The sequence below is a fragment of the Rhipicephalus microplus genome, chromosome 4 (assembly GCF_043290135.1).
Source record: "Rhipicephalus microplus isolate Deutch F79 chromosome 4, USDA_Rmic, whole genome shotgun sequence".
NCBI lineage: Eukaryota > Metazoa > Arthropoda > Arachnida > Ixodida > Ixodidae > Rhipicephalus > Rhipicephalus microplus.
Genome location: NC_134703.1, coordinates 129,612,735 through 129,627,453, shown reverse-complemented (window position 1 = coordinate 129,627,453; position 14,719 = coordinate 129,612,735). Strand labels below are relative to the sequence as shown.

The 14,719-nt window shown below is 43.8% G+C and overlaps 1 protein-coding gene across 1 annotated transcript; it reads left to right on the top strand.

Moving 5' to 3' along the window:
- The first annotated feature begins 1,268 nt into the window (after nucleotides 1-1,268).
- On the top strand, nucleotides 1,269-13,004 carry LOC142814610 (sterile alpha motif domain-containing protein 3-like). The gene is made up of 9 exons (XM_075893652.1): nucleotides 1,269-6,200; nucleotides 9,014-9,123; nucleotides 9,201-9,431; nucleotides 9,499-9,583; nucleotides 10,301-10,447; nucleotides 11,861-12,085; nucleotides 12,217-12,391; nucleotides 12,526-12,599; nucleotides 12,686-13,004. The coding sequence occupies exons 1-9, from the start codon at nucleotides 6,057-6,059 to the stop codon at nucleotides 12,953-12,955; spliced, it is 1,461 nt and encodes a 486-aa protein (XP_075749767.1). The 5' UTR covers nucleotides 1,269-6,056; the 3' UTR covers nucleotides 12,956-13,004.
- Nucleotides 13,005-14,719: the final 1,715 nt, after the last annotated feature.

Below are 14,719 nucleotides of genomic sequence, written 5' to 3'. Positions count from 1 at the left end.
AAGGATTTTGTGAACACCCCGCTTTGACCCCAGCGGATTCACTATCTCCACTTCGTCGCTGTACAACACAAAAAAAAGCGTATACTGCGCGCCATCCTCGAGTAGTGCATGCAACTTTTCTTTGTATATGCAGCCATCCCTAAAATTATGCAGCGTTGGTGAAGGCGCTCCTGTTGAGAAATCTAGCTCTATGTGGTCGCGGAAGTTCTCAGAGGACATAAGATTTCGCATGACACCACTTATAGGAACAAACTGAAAAGTCTCACCAGCACCAAGATCACGCACTTCAGGCTTTACGTAGGGCAGGTGACGCTTGGCGAATTGCTCTCGCTTATATTTACTACTTGCTGCTTGAAAAATATCCTCTAAGAATTCACCAGCGAGTAACTTGCGCAGTTCGATTCCTGCCGACTCCATCGCGATGTTATTTTCAATGACAGAAGCGAATGTCCGAATTATGTCGAGAAAGGTAATCTTGAAGTCATTGAAAACACTTTCTGCCGTAGAGTGCGGTAGCTTGTGCACTTCTGCAACACGAAAAAAAAGTAAGCACAGCTGTTTTTTTATTTTCAGCACGAAGTCGTTGATTGTGGTCACTCGAGCAGTGGGAACAGAGACCGCATCGCATTCCGTGTTGATCATGTTCGACGAGCAACCAGATGAAAACATTTCACTGTGATCACCCACTGTGTCGTGCGCAGCGCAGCTTGTTGTGGCACGCACCGGTGGTTCTTCGAGGACTGTTGGTTCAACACCGGCTTCCTCTGCGTCATCCATGTCCATATATCGTCTGTGCACACGGTAAATGTGCCTTCGATAAGATTCGAACTCACTGTAGGTTTTCGCACACCCATCCACACCGCACATGATAGAAAATCTATTGTCGTGGCGATGGTCTCTTATGTGCCAGACGACTTTGCAGAGCTTCGTGGACGAGAACGCACATCTTGGGCATGAGTGTAACATGTTCACTCGCGGCAGTATTTGCGTACAGCCGCTGGGCGGTATTCTGGACTAAGTACGCCGACGGCTCACCATGATTACAGGTAGCTACATGGCAGACGTAACTGCAGTTCTATCCGTAGTTTTCACCAGCCGAACTGGGCCAGCATGGCTTACCATTTAGGACCAAAAAGTTGACAAGACGGCGGAGGGCGAAAAACACGAACCGGCAACACGTGGAAGCTCCGCATTCTTTGAGGGTTTTTGCACGGCCGGGCTAGACTGCACCTGGAAGGCGGGCGTCGTGGAGGAAGGGGGGGGGGGGGGGGTGGGTGGCAAGGGTGAGATATTTTCACTGACAATAAGGATAAGGAGTAGTTGCCTTTACACGGGAATTCATGTGCCGTCTTAGCTGCGGGTAGCGAGAGGGTACACATTCCTACACGTGTCTAGCAGCGCCGTGAATATTGGTCGATGCAGAAACGGTTTCTTTCAAAATCAAGTTCAAGATCTAGTGAAGGATTCGACGAAACACCGTCTGGCGAGGGGCATACGTGTCTTGCAAATAAACAAACACTCGCCAAATTTGCAACGATATACGTTGCAATTAGCGAGCGTTTGTTTATTTGCAAAACAAGTTCAAGATTTGAAAAAGCCACGCTAAACTGGACGGACATGCTTTTCGTGGAAGTACACTGTGCAGGTGGATTTCTTGGACCTGCCCTTCATCGTGCCCGAAATACAGGCTGCCCGTAGGGAAAGCGCATGGGTTGGTTTACTTCATGCCACGCACGTGCTTATTGTGACATTTCATTCGTAGGGCAAGTATTGAACTTCCTGAGAAGCTACGGCAACATAAGAGCGATGTCCCCAAGTTCCAGTGACAAAGAGTACGTTCGCGGACCACGGCATCTATTTTCACAATGCCGGCGTCGTCGAACAAGATGCAGCTTATTTAAACAGGTTTTCGCGAAATCCTGGCCTATCCAAGACAGTCAGTCAGTCAACAAACTTTTTACACATTCCCCTGAGGAGCTGACGTCTTTCAAGACGGCTGGTCGGCTGCGGGCGGCACCCACGTCGGTACAGGAAGGGCATGCCCCTTTCGCAAGGAGACAGCCAGTAACTTCAACCGGCTTAAGGTGCGCTGCTAATCGAGTGCGCTCAATATAATTTCGCTCATCATGAAGAATAGGCACGACCCCACGGCAGGAAGAAAAAGTACGCGAATCGTGGAATTTTTTCTTGCAGCTAAAAAAAAAGAAGAAAAGAAGTGGATATTTCAAGGGCTAGTTTTTCTTTGTTAGTCTTGATATTGCACCTAAGAACAACAAAACAAAACATTTGTTTACTCCTTACTTTGATTGGCGTCCCTCTGTTTCAAGTAAAGTCCATTAATTAAAGGACTGCACAGCAAGCATAACCGCAATTAGTCTCCTAACCATGGTTATAGAAATTAAACGGGTGATTCCACGGGAGATAAGGTAATAAACCGAACTGAAGTGAGATCGACAGGAATCTGAAAAGGATGTATCACATTTGATTGAGTATTTCATATTTTATGTATATAGCACCAAGCAGCCCGAAAAGGAACCCAGTTTTCTTTTAAACTGCATAATTTATGGGATCAAAAATATGGAACATATTCAATGCGGGGGACCAATTTCATCACCCGTCGTTCTCGACAGGTGATGAGGGTGTTATAAGCAAACATTACCGTTGAATTTTTTGTGTGAAATGTATGCGACAGAAACAGTAAAGTAACATTTATGAAACGTACTTGTAAAGCGAAGGAAACTATTTTTGAAAAATTTCTGAATATGCAACACTAAGTATAAATTGTTGTTGGGCGATTTGATTTAACGTCAGTAGGGTACATAATACCGCAAACTTGGAAAAAACACAGATTCTAGTAAATAAGTAGGAGGGAGCAGAAAGGTCGTGCGATAAACTTCTTTGTTTATTTGAAAGAACAGGCCACCAGATTACAAATCTCTGCGAATGCGTGCGTCAAAATCGGTAAACACTGGTCACATTCGCGTGTCAGAAAGCTGCAGCTCGTTTTGGTAAAGTAAAATAGTCGTATCAATAATGTAAGCTGTGCCTCTTTTCTTAATGTCAAACGCCCCCAATAGCTCGCACTAATGTTTCGTTGCTTCTGCCTATTATCTTGACCTCGCGAAGCCGAGGATCACATCTGCAGGCTATACCATGCGCAGGTAAATACGCATTTCTTTTATTCTTTAGAGATAAAGGATGCTCCCGAGTCGGTCGTTGAGACAGCGTCCTGTTTGGCCTACGTACGTATTCCCACACGACAGCGGTATTTATGCAACCGTCACGCATTTCACATAAGGTATGGTGTGCTTCTTCAGGCATCCAGGCATTTCTGTCAACGTGGCTGACCCACGGACACCGTCCAGCCAACTTGTGTGGTGCCGAGATTACGCCCACGTACCATGCTTATTCCAGCTCACAATCATCAAAAGGTAGCAAAGGTTTGCTTTTGCGTCCACGTCTGGTGATGATGTAAAAATTTGAACGACTCTCGAGTGCAACGATCCCGGCGGCGATACCAAATGTTTGTTTTGTCGAGAAGTGGGTGACACGTGTTATTGGTACCTACTTTACACAGTGTTTAGACTTGAGTGAATAGCCGTTTGTAGAAGAATTATTAAGATGCTCGCTTAGCCGAATGTTTACACACCGACACCAACTCGAACAATCAGCCATTTTTACACACCAACCCGGTTGCCCCACGTACACCCACCTCAGTTGTCTATTGGCACAATGGTCACAGTAACTTAGAGTGGTCTAGAGTGGCTATAGACCACTCTGGGCTCCGTGTTTCGGAGCACAAACCGAGATCTCAACCAAAAAGTGTCACTTTTTTTGGTCTAGTGAAATATGCCGATGGAATATGCATGCCGATTCGACGCTGCAGTGTACTGGTTTAATATGGCAGACAGTGTGCCATCTTAAGAAGCGGAGGTTGGGAATACTTTCTAAGAAGAATAATAAAACATTAATTGGACAACTGCAGATCGAGAAGACATACGCGCCCGATATGTTTGAACTCTTTAGTGTGATTCAGCGGTCCTCTGGATACCATTCAATTGTACGATATGCCGGGGCCATCCTGATTAAATGCGTCGCAGTGGTCTAGCTAAACTATATATGGTCATATCTCCGACGAGCTTTGTAAAGGCAGCCACCCGCCCCATTATTCTGTCAACTAACATGATTTTAATTAGAACTAACAGACAATGACTCCAAGAAATATATAGAGGGTGTTATTAGAAGTAATTGCAATGTACATGTAAAGAAAGAAAATGGCATGGAAAGATAGCAGTCCGCTGGTAGGGACCAAACCTGTGACCTTCGAATAACGCATGCGATGCTCCAGAGCAGGGGTTCGCAACCTGCGGCCCGCGAGGCACTACTATATATGTGGCCCCGGCAGGACGTCCACCCCCCCCTCTCCTTCTAACCTTATTTCTTCGTATACTTAAAGGACCAGGCAGTTTTGGCCTAAAATGCAATTTTTTTAGTAACCAATGTTTAATTGGAACCTCATGACGCGTGCTTAAAATAAACATGATTTTACAGTTTTTTTACATTATCCCTTTGCTCGCAAAGCCCCCCCCCCCCTTCCATTTGGCCCGTCGCTGTGCCAACTTCTGCTCTAGAGCATCGCACGTGTCGAAGGTTCGGTCCCTGACTGCGGTAAGTTACCTTTTCGTCCACTTTTATTTCGTCAAACTTACATTGCAATAACTACGAATAACATTCCCTATACTATCTCTGGCATCATTGTCTGTTAGTCCTCATTAATATTCTGTCGAACAAAGAAAAACGAGCCGTTCAGTTTTCACTTCTTTCCTTCAGCCAATGTATGTATATCTTTCCTAACAGAACAACAAGACCTTGAAGCAACAAAAAAAATTTCTCACACAGGTTTTGATAGTGAATATTACCTACATGCAACACAATCACTCCATTAGAGTCTCTCTCGGAGTGAGACCGTGCGGAAGTGACATAATATCGCTTGTAGAATAAATGATGTTGACACCGGTGATTGTTTTGTCACGAACTCAATGGCCACGATAAATGAAATCTTAGCACTTCATTCACGTGCTCGGAGAACATATTCAAGTTCTCATCGAATGGCCGAGAGATAACAGAATTCTTTGCCTACATTATGCTTGAAGCAGTTTGTTTTTACGAGTGGCCTTGAAAACTGTGTCTCACACCTTTCAAAACAACACGTGGGGAGCTGCATCACACTATCTGAAATAACACAACCGCTGCTTAATTAGTATTGAGCGAAGTGGTAGCTGCACATGACTTCTGTCGTCGTAAATTCACGTTAAAACGGACGTGGCATCTGCCTACACGAGCGAGTCATGCAGCAGAGAATTAATATAAATTAATTAATTTGTGCGCTCGATGCACACAAATTGAATTGAGTTAGCTTCTTTGTGGTGGTCTTACTTATTTGTACCAATGTCCATCTGGTTAAGCGCATAATTGTAAGCTATATAAACATGGAAGGTGGTGGCGCGTTACAGTGTCGAACGTTAGGGGGGGGGGGGGGCAGTGGTTTTCAGAATCGGAAAAGAAAGGAAAAGTGAACCCCGCAAATATTTGCCGCCAACTGCGACACCTGAGCAGTGGTTCACTGGGGAAGGGGGATAATAGACTAGAGTGGAGAGATGAAATGGGAATAAGAAAGCGAGAGAAGAGACCAGGAAAAAAAAAGGGGGGGGAGAACTTGTTCTCTTTTCATGCCCTTCTACTCACTCGCTGTCCCCAACTGGACCGGCATAATGAATAAAATGTTCTTTATTACCTTCGCATGCCAGCTACAGGTTTCAGACAGGACAAATTTCCGCTGCACAGAGCCAAATGGTCTTCAAGATTCAAAATTTTAACAACAGACAGCGTCGTTGTGATAGTTACCTTCAGGAGGCGCTGATTACTGAAACGCGGCAGGGGGCGCACACATCGACGGAAGCTGAGCCAGGCTAGGGTGGCTAGCCAGGCAAAGAGCAGGTTGTCGCAGTGTGAACGTGTCAGCAGCTTTCCTCCCGCGCCCACGTGCTTGTGTATTCATGGAGCCGCCGGAATTCCAATATTTGGTGTCATTTCAAGGCCGCAAGAAGATTATTTCTGCTCGTGGACCGACGGAGGCGGACATTTTGGAAGCCTTGAAGACGACAGACTTTGGCCATTCTTTGCAAGCATGCCGGATTGAGGTATGTTGTCTCTATCCTGAAGTGCATCGAATTGCATTGTGACAGTGGCCCAAACAGTACTGATTATATTCCGTTGTTAGCACGTGCTTCAACAGTTTTACCAAGCATGCGCTCGCGCTTTTCGAAGCGTGGGGCTTTTCTTGCCCTGCTCTCTCACTGGAGCTGTCGGCCCGCGAAGCGTGCACGTGGTCTCGGAGTTGCTGATGGGAGATGTAAACCAGGTTTAATCTCCGCTTCGGCGGCGCGCAACCACCCTTTGCTGGCATTCGCAGTGGTTGTGTTGCGATAATGTAATGGTGCGAATCGGCTATCGGGGTGGTTTTAAAAAAAAAGTGAAGAAATAAGTGTGGCCTCGTAACTGTGGCTCACTTCGGAGGTCAACTCAACAACACTGCACCGAGGATGGGGAAGTGGGAATGACAGATGTAGAGGATGAGAGGTGAAAATGGTAAAAAAAAATGCGCACTCGATCTGTCTCTCGGAGGCACGCACGAACTTTCATTAGCGGAAAGTGGGGCAGCGCGCTTGGTCATCCAGTTATCGAGCAGGCAATGCACCAAGACACGGCGTTGGTAAGATGAGTGGCCGTCGCTGAGTTCGTTTCCTGGTGTTCAAATTGAGCGAGATTGTTCACGAATAAAGGCATAGCTAGGATGTTAAGAGGTTAGGTATGTAAGGAGATCAGCAAAAAAAAGTAAGACTTTTGTACCGCACGTAAAACATGAAATCAATAAAATTGGACTACAAGAAAGACTTATTATCAATTTCGAAGGACATGGAATAGGCTAATTTCTGTGGTTACTGCATGTATCTTCCATAGTGAAAATAGCGTGGGTGCAGAAGCTGCTTGTTAGCATCGGCATGCGCAGGGTTCCCCTCTGAAGAGGGGGGCTGGGTGAAGGTTGCACGCCGGGCACGTTCTCTCCCCCCACCCCGAAATTTTTTTTCGCTCTGCCTACACAGAACAAAATGAACGTTTACCTGCCCGGTACCCACTATAGATCAGAAACGTGCCCTCCCCTCTGAAAAAGATATCTGCATACTACCCTGGCTGACTTTGCGCTGCCTTCTGAAACTCAGCACCCCTCTCCCTATTGTGTCAATGAGTGGGGCAAACATGGCGACCCCCTTCTACGTCTTAATTGACAATAGGGTGAGGGGCGGGGGGACCGCCAGCTGTGCTCCCAGGTATGCTCGTCAGAAACTGAAAATTCTCAAAGCTAGCGTAAAGTGTTGTGTGTGTGTGTGTGTGTGTGTGTGTGTGTGTGTGTGTGTGTGTGTGTGTGTGTGTGTGTGTGTGTGTGCGCGTGTGTGTGTGTGTGTGTGTGCGTGCGTGTGTGTGCGTGCGTGTGTGTGTGTGTGTGTGTGTGTGCGTGCGTGTGTGTGCGTGCGTGTGTGTGCGCGTGCGTGCGTGTGCGTGTGTGTATGTGTGCGTGCGTGCGTGCGTGCGTGCGTGCGCGCGCAGTCTTGTGTTCTGGATGCTTGTTCACCAATGCTGTACGTTTGCCCCACGGTCGGCATTTCTGTCTCGCAGGTGTCGTTAGGTGTGTTTAATGCTTTGTATTCTTTGATATATTGTGTTGCTTTGTGTAGTGAAATCATCAATAATTATTAGGTGTGTGAGTATTCAAATTACCAATGGAATAGCGACGGATCCTTTATCTCTATTTAGCTATTTCATTGCCGAAATGTGTGCACTCGAAACATTAATGGGCTATCAACACTGTATTTATTAGCGCATGATTTCGCTTCTGCAAAAAACTATGGTGTTGCCAAGCGGTGGTGTTGGATGTTGAAACACAGTTTGAATTTTAGCCATTTTTGTAAAGGTGATAGCTGCCAGGTAAAGCCAGCTACATAGGTCAGAGAAAGTGTTTCCCAGAAACAGTCTGGAAGATAGAAGTGCAGCATAGCGTTCTTGCAGAGTAATATGAGAAGCACGATCATAAGATCGACTTCGACATCGCTTCTGTTCTTGAAACAGAAAGGAATCTATGAAGGAGGCTCTTGTTCAAATGCTGTTACATTCAGAACACACCTGTAAACATGAACCGGTCGTTAGGAACAATTCCCTCTGTATACGTTCACAGCCTCCGATACGCGAGAGAAAGAGAAAGCAGGGGCCATTGTCAAACAAGACGGGGAGATGCTTCCATGACCAATATAGTCATCTCCTTAGGAAAATACCGAATTGGTTCCGAAACGTCGAGATCTCTACGAACTTGGCTAGAGCCATTTCTAATTTCTAAATTGTGATACACTGTAGAAGAAAAGTTTGACGACAGAGATAACAACAGAGCTAAAAAATTTGCTTCAGCTTAGCGCACGCAAGAAATGCAGCCTAATAATTCCTTCAACGTGCGAAAATATAAGGCTCCATGGTCTATTGAATGAAGACTTGTGCCATTAGCGTATACAGTATTTTATAGATAGCAGATACTGTGAGTGTGGTTTTTCGTTGTAGCACAGTGATTATCTTCTGCTAGTACAGCAATCATTAAATGCTTTTGTTTATTTCTAATTGATGTTATGAAACAGTGAAATTTCACAAGTTTAATTGTCACTATTTCACAAATCTGAACTTACTGATACCGAATGTCCAGACGAGTAATTTACAATGCTCTTTACAATACATACATTAAGGGTTTCTCGACAATACACACGGCATCATGATAATAATAAAAAAAAACAGGACAAGTAAAGTGATTCTAGGGTGCTATTGAATATAACATTGGTAGTCTGCTTACTTCAGGTTCTGTGCCTATTGAGGTAACTTTATGGGAATTTGAACATCACATCTGAATCTCTTTCAGGTATACAACGTCCGACATGATGAATTTGTGGACCCACCAGCTGGCCATGTCTTCTCTGAGAAAGATAAAATCAGGCTTGTGTGCAGTGAAAACTTCTTAATGAGCTGCAGGTCAGTACCTAAATTTCAGGTGCCAAGTTTAATATTGCTTTTGGAAAACTGCATCACTTACTAGCCTCTGTTTTCAGCACAACTGACAAAGTGACAGCAGTGCATGAAGGTAGCCTGCCCAAGACCCTTGAAAGTAATGAGCAGTCACCTAGTCAGCAGCTTGCCTGCTGTGAAAATGATTATAGGCTACCACCTGTGCCCTTAGATATTAAGGATGCGATTGAAAGGACACAACCAGGAAAAGTGTCCAGTCACACTAAATCCCGCATTGTAGGGTGGATTGCAAATCATCTCATGACTATAACAGTGTAAGTATAGGCATGTATTTGCATGTGTTTAATTCAGTACAGGTTTTAAAGTTGCTCTTTTTTACAGCTATCCAGGAAGCCTCTACGAAGCAGCTGCAAAATCTCTCGTGTTGGAATATCCAGTGCTAAGGGACACTATTGGCACAGGCTGGGTAAGCACTAAAGCAATGGCATTCCTATAACTTTATTGGGATGTCATACATGTTGGTGAGCTAGACTGCAGGTGCCCTTCAAGTTATTTTGTTCTTGGAGAGCATTCAAGAAGTTTCAACCCCATATTTATTACATTTGAATAATTGCCATGCATGTTCTTAGAGTCGTTTCATCGAACTCTGATAATGGCAGACATTAACTTGAGGGTTTGATAATAATCATCAACTAGGTGCCCATGGCCAATATATTCATATCATGCATTAATAAAGTTAAAAACTGGCCCTGGTTATAAGCTTTAACACCGGTTTAAGAGGATAAATACAGATGTAATGCATCGCTTCTGGGGATTGAATATTACCACTAATGGTATATGTAGTTTCTAATCACAGCTTGAATAGAGGCTCACACAAGCTCAGTTCTGCGACTGAAATGCCACGATCTTCGCCATGCCGCATGGCTCCAGCACATACATAAAATGCAGGAACCGGAGTTTGGAATGAGCAGATAAAGCTAAAATACAACAGATATGCTGATATTACTAGGAACAGCTAAATTTGCCAGGTATTGTCACCTGAATCTGCTTCTGCCCCATAGCAGGTTAAAAGCAGTGTATCAAGGTTCCCAAAGAATCATTTGCTTCAAAAGTGACCATGTTCAAAGAGGACAGTGTCCACTGTGCGGAAATTTGAAATAATAAAAAAAATTGTTGTTTCCAGGACTCATGGAAAGTCTCCTTGAAATACAAATTCGCATATATGAGGAAGTCTCTGTGCACAGTTCCAGCTGTTCAAGCAGCGAGAGCAGCTTACGGAAAACGCAAAGACTTAGAAGAAAGCACCAATACTAAGCGGCACTGCCATGTGGTAAGTGAAACGTCAAATGGACTGGTACATAGAACTCAACTATGAAGTCACTCTTATTTTATGTGTGAGCTACTGAAGTAAAACATTATTCATGTTTTTAACGATATAACCTCTTCATATCAACACATTAAGAAGCCAGGCAAGTTTTCAGGGCCATATTGACAGTTAAAGTATAGTAAATGCAAAATAAGACAAAATAAATTTGGTAAACAAAAAAATCATCTTATCTCCTATGGAGAACAAAACAACAACTTTCACAGTTTTCATGCAAGGCTCTATTATTTGAGTCAAGATGGTAACGCTCTATCAAACTTCTATGTGTCCCTGTATGTTTAAAACTCGGCGTTTCAGCAAGTGCCGCGGGCATGTTGCTCGATTCCTCATTCTTTTCTTCATTTTGTAGCTAGGTTCCCGACTTGGCTGATTCCATGCTCCTTGGTTAGCAAGTAGTAGATTTATTGCTCGGTATCAGCTTGTTATTGACATCATGCATCATTCCAGCTTTAAATATTGTGTTCTACATTTTGCACCATACTTATCACTGAAAGTGACTGACAATCCTTTGATTCAACTATTAAACTCGCATGAGTACTGAAATAAGTGGACAGGTGAAATCAAACTACTGCAGCTCAGTGAGCATGTGATGTGAAAGCTCCAACCAGCGATAATTAATGCCCTTTCAGTGGCCACCATAAACAATGCCCATATGCTATGCTTGGCTTCAATATCTGTCTGTCCTCTACATTAGAAAAGCTCCTTATTGCTCTTTATTTGTTGACTACACCATGTAACTATACATAAACCAATGTTTTTCCAGAAGCTTTTTAGAGGTGAACATTTTTTTTTGGGGGGGAGGCAAGATACATATTAGGTTCGAAATTTCAAGTTTTCAAACTTTCTTTTTATATGAAAGAACAAGCACTACTAACTAATATCTGGTCAAAGTTTTACATATATGACATACATATAAAGGCAACAACTCTTGTATTCTAACACCGACACCGCAGTTGGCAATATTTAAAATCAGTGTTACCTCTTCAGACTCCTTCTGATATAGGTAGGAGGCGTGGTTCACTGGTTTTACACACACATTTGCGATATGCTGGTTCACAAGGTGTAAATTTGGAAGTGGTGAAGTGCCGAGGTGGTCGACATTGGAGAGAATCATTGTGAGAACTTTGATATTAACATAATTTATGACACACTCGCAGAGCAAGATGGTATCAGTACACACTGCTTCAGTTCTCTTACGTAAGTCAACCCTGTAATTGAGTTCTCTACACATGTCCAGTTCAAAAAAATGCCAACATTCTTCAACTGAGCTAGCAAAAAGTTGAGTTTTCATGTCTGCCTATTTCATGTCATTTGTCGTGATCTTTCACTGTGCAGTACCATCTTTTTTTTGCTGATTAGATTGTAGATCTCTCCCAACATGTCGCTTCTCAGCATGATGAGGCTACAATTAATAGCCATATTGACTACATGGTGAAAGAAATCAAGCGGCCTATTCCTGACATGCAAAAACTCGGTGATTCTATGGAGCAGACAAGACCATCTAGACAGAAGTGGATGAAGGAAATGAGGCCATCAACAGCAGATGTGGTGCTGAAATACCCTGCTTTGGCAAAGGCTGAAATGGTGAGCAGAAACAGCTGTGGTTTTGATCCTGCTGCAGAAATGTATGTGAGAGAACTTAACAATGAGTTTTTTTATGTTATCGATAGTTGCAAATTTGTTGGTGATTCGGTACAATTTTTTTGTCGTTCTAGCTTCATGAGGAGTTCATTGCTCTCACTGGCGTTAACTTAGAAAAAAAGGTCCTGGAATTTATAAACCGGTATGGAGACCGGTGTTTTGAGCTTGCGAAGTGTCGTCGTTGCGCGAAGGAAGCTGTGAAAGCAATTGAAGAAGAAGTCGAGGCACTGGATGGTGACGAAAAGAAATGTACGTGTAGAAGCTTGCCAGCTTTTCCAGTTTTCCCAAATTTCCAAACTTTTATAAGTCATTTTCATAGGAGTATTACTGTCAATGCCCTTATATGTGAAAGTTTGATGTGCCTAAAAATATTTCGTCAACAGATCGCTTTGCCGTTGGCATTGTCGAGTTGCTGCCCATGCTCCTAAAGGAGCAGCCGCGATTTCTGCAGGGACCGGTGAGCTTATTTGCTTTACCTTTTTTTATATCAGCTAGTATACTTTTCATCAGTGATGCTGATTTTATGTATTACTCATTTTACAGGACACCTACCCTGCCCTTTCGCTGAAGGGCAAAAATGCCTCTGAAGCTACAAACATAGTTGCGAGCTTTGAAGGGCTTAGTGTAGAGGTGCTTGATGTAATTGCAGGTATGACGGCGCTTATGGAAATATACTGGATATTCGATGTCAAGTACAGTGGCGCCAACAAAAAAACATTCACTCTACTTGAACATTTCTGTGGCTTGCCGACAAGTGCAAAGCAGATGCCGCTAGTCATACGGCAAATATCATCGCTTGAAAAGGCAACTTAAGTTATGCCTACAGACGTGTGTTATCAATAAATGTTTTCATATAAAAATGCACTGTGTGGCATATTTCATTGCTCCCTGGCTTTTGGAACAATGCATTGTTTTGTTCCTGACAATGTCAGCCGCATAAACCTGTGGTTTTATACGGCCGTTGACACTCAGCAGTGAATTTGGAGGTGTGTTCGTAGTGTCTTTCATGATAATATATTTCGCAGTGTGGAACAGAACCAGGTGTTTTCCAAGAAAAAGTGCTAAATACCATGATGCAATACATTGGCAATTATTCTGATTTTATATGTATAGTGCATATCTATATTATTGGTATATATACCCGCATTTTCGTCGCATTCATTACAGCTACAATGTTCTCGGTAAAATATGGCCATCAGAATAATCAATTCAACTAACCTGGTGTGCACACAATTGTGTATTCGAAGAGTCTGTCGTACCTCCATACCAGCCGTAGCTAGTAAGAACGTAGCATCGATTACTAACATATTAGCTTCGTAACTTTGGAAGAAGGTAGTGGAACTTGCTACTTTTGGGTAGCAACGGCTTGTCACATATGTTACAACCATATTATAGTAATGGGAGTAGTAGTAACTATTGCTACATATGCCGTTACTAACAGGAAGTAGTAATGGCAAGGCCAGTAACAGTTACTACCCTTGTTGTTGCTACCTGCTGTTAGTAACAGCAACGGTAGTAAGGATTCCTACCCTTGCTTTTACTAGCTGCTGCTAGGAACGGCAAGAGTAGTAACAGTGACTACGCTTGCCGTTACTAACTCCCGTTACTAACAGGGTTGTAACATATGTGACAAACTGTTACTACCCAAAAGTAGCAAGTAGCACTACTTTTTTTTTAAGAGTGTAATATATCAAGCCTTCATGCTGTCTCAAATGGCTATGAGTTAGGAAGTACTTTGATGAGAGGCCATGCGAGAGGAAGTATACTTCGATCAGAGGTCAGTGACGATTACCTCGGGAGTCCAATTGCCCTCGCAGAAAAGCTGGGAGAAAACGAAGCTCGGCGGGTGCGTGTCCAGGGGCGTATATAGATAGAATTTTTTTTGGAGGGACACCTTTTTGATTCCGGGGGGGGGGGGGGCAATCATGACGGGGGGGGGCGGCAGTCATCACACACGCACGCCACTGTGCGTGAGCGATGTTACTTAAAAGATAAATGAATGGACATAACGTTGTTTAGACTATGTACACGGTGCTGCCACCTGCTTGGCTAATCCCACGTCGCTACCGGGAAGTCAAGCCTCCTATAGCCCTCTCATGGGTGTAGTGGGGCCAGAACTTGGGGGATGTGGTCTAGGGACTTGATCATCCCTGCAAACTGTTCTCGGGAAATGCCAAGGCCAAGTGACCGATATAGAGTTCCACAGCATATACTCAAGTGTGCATATTTCTTTCTTGCGTGCCTCGCAAATAGTATTCATATATTTTGCCATACCATTCTTTCGTCTGTGCCTGGGAGAAATAAGTCTGGCTCTGTAAATGTCTTTGTAGTTGTCTCATTGCGCAACGCTGCCTCCTTACTGTTTCGTCCCTCCTTGCCGGGTATTGGACCTTGATGTACGTGATCCGTAGTCCAACGCTAGAGCCACTTAATCACGGTCTGGCGTTCATATCCAGGAGAAAAAAAATTAAACCTGACGATGTGATATCATGAGTCACTGCGATGCATCTAATAGCCACATCAGAAACGGCTGATCACAAAACAAGCCCGCCACCGAGAGAACACTAGTTACGGTAA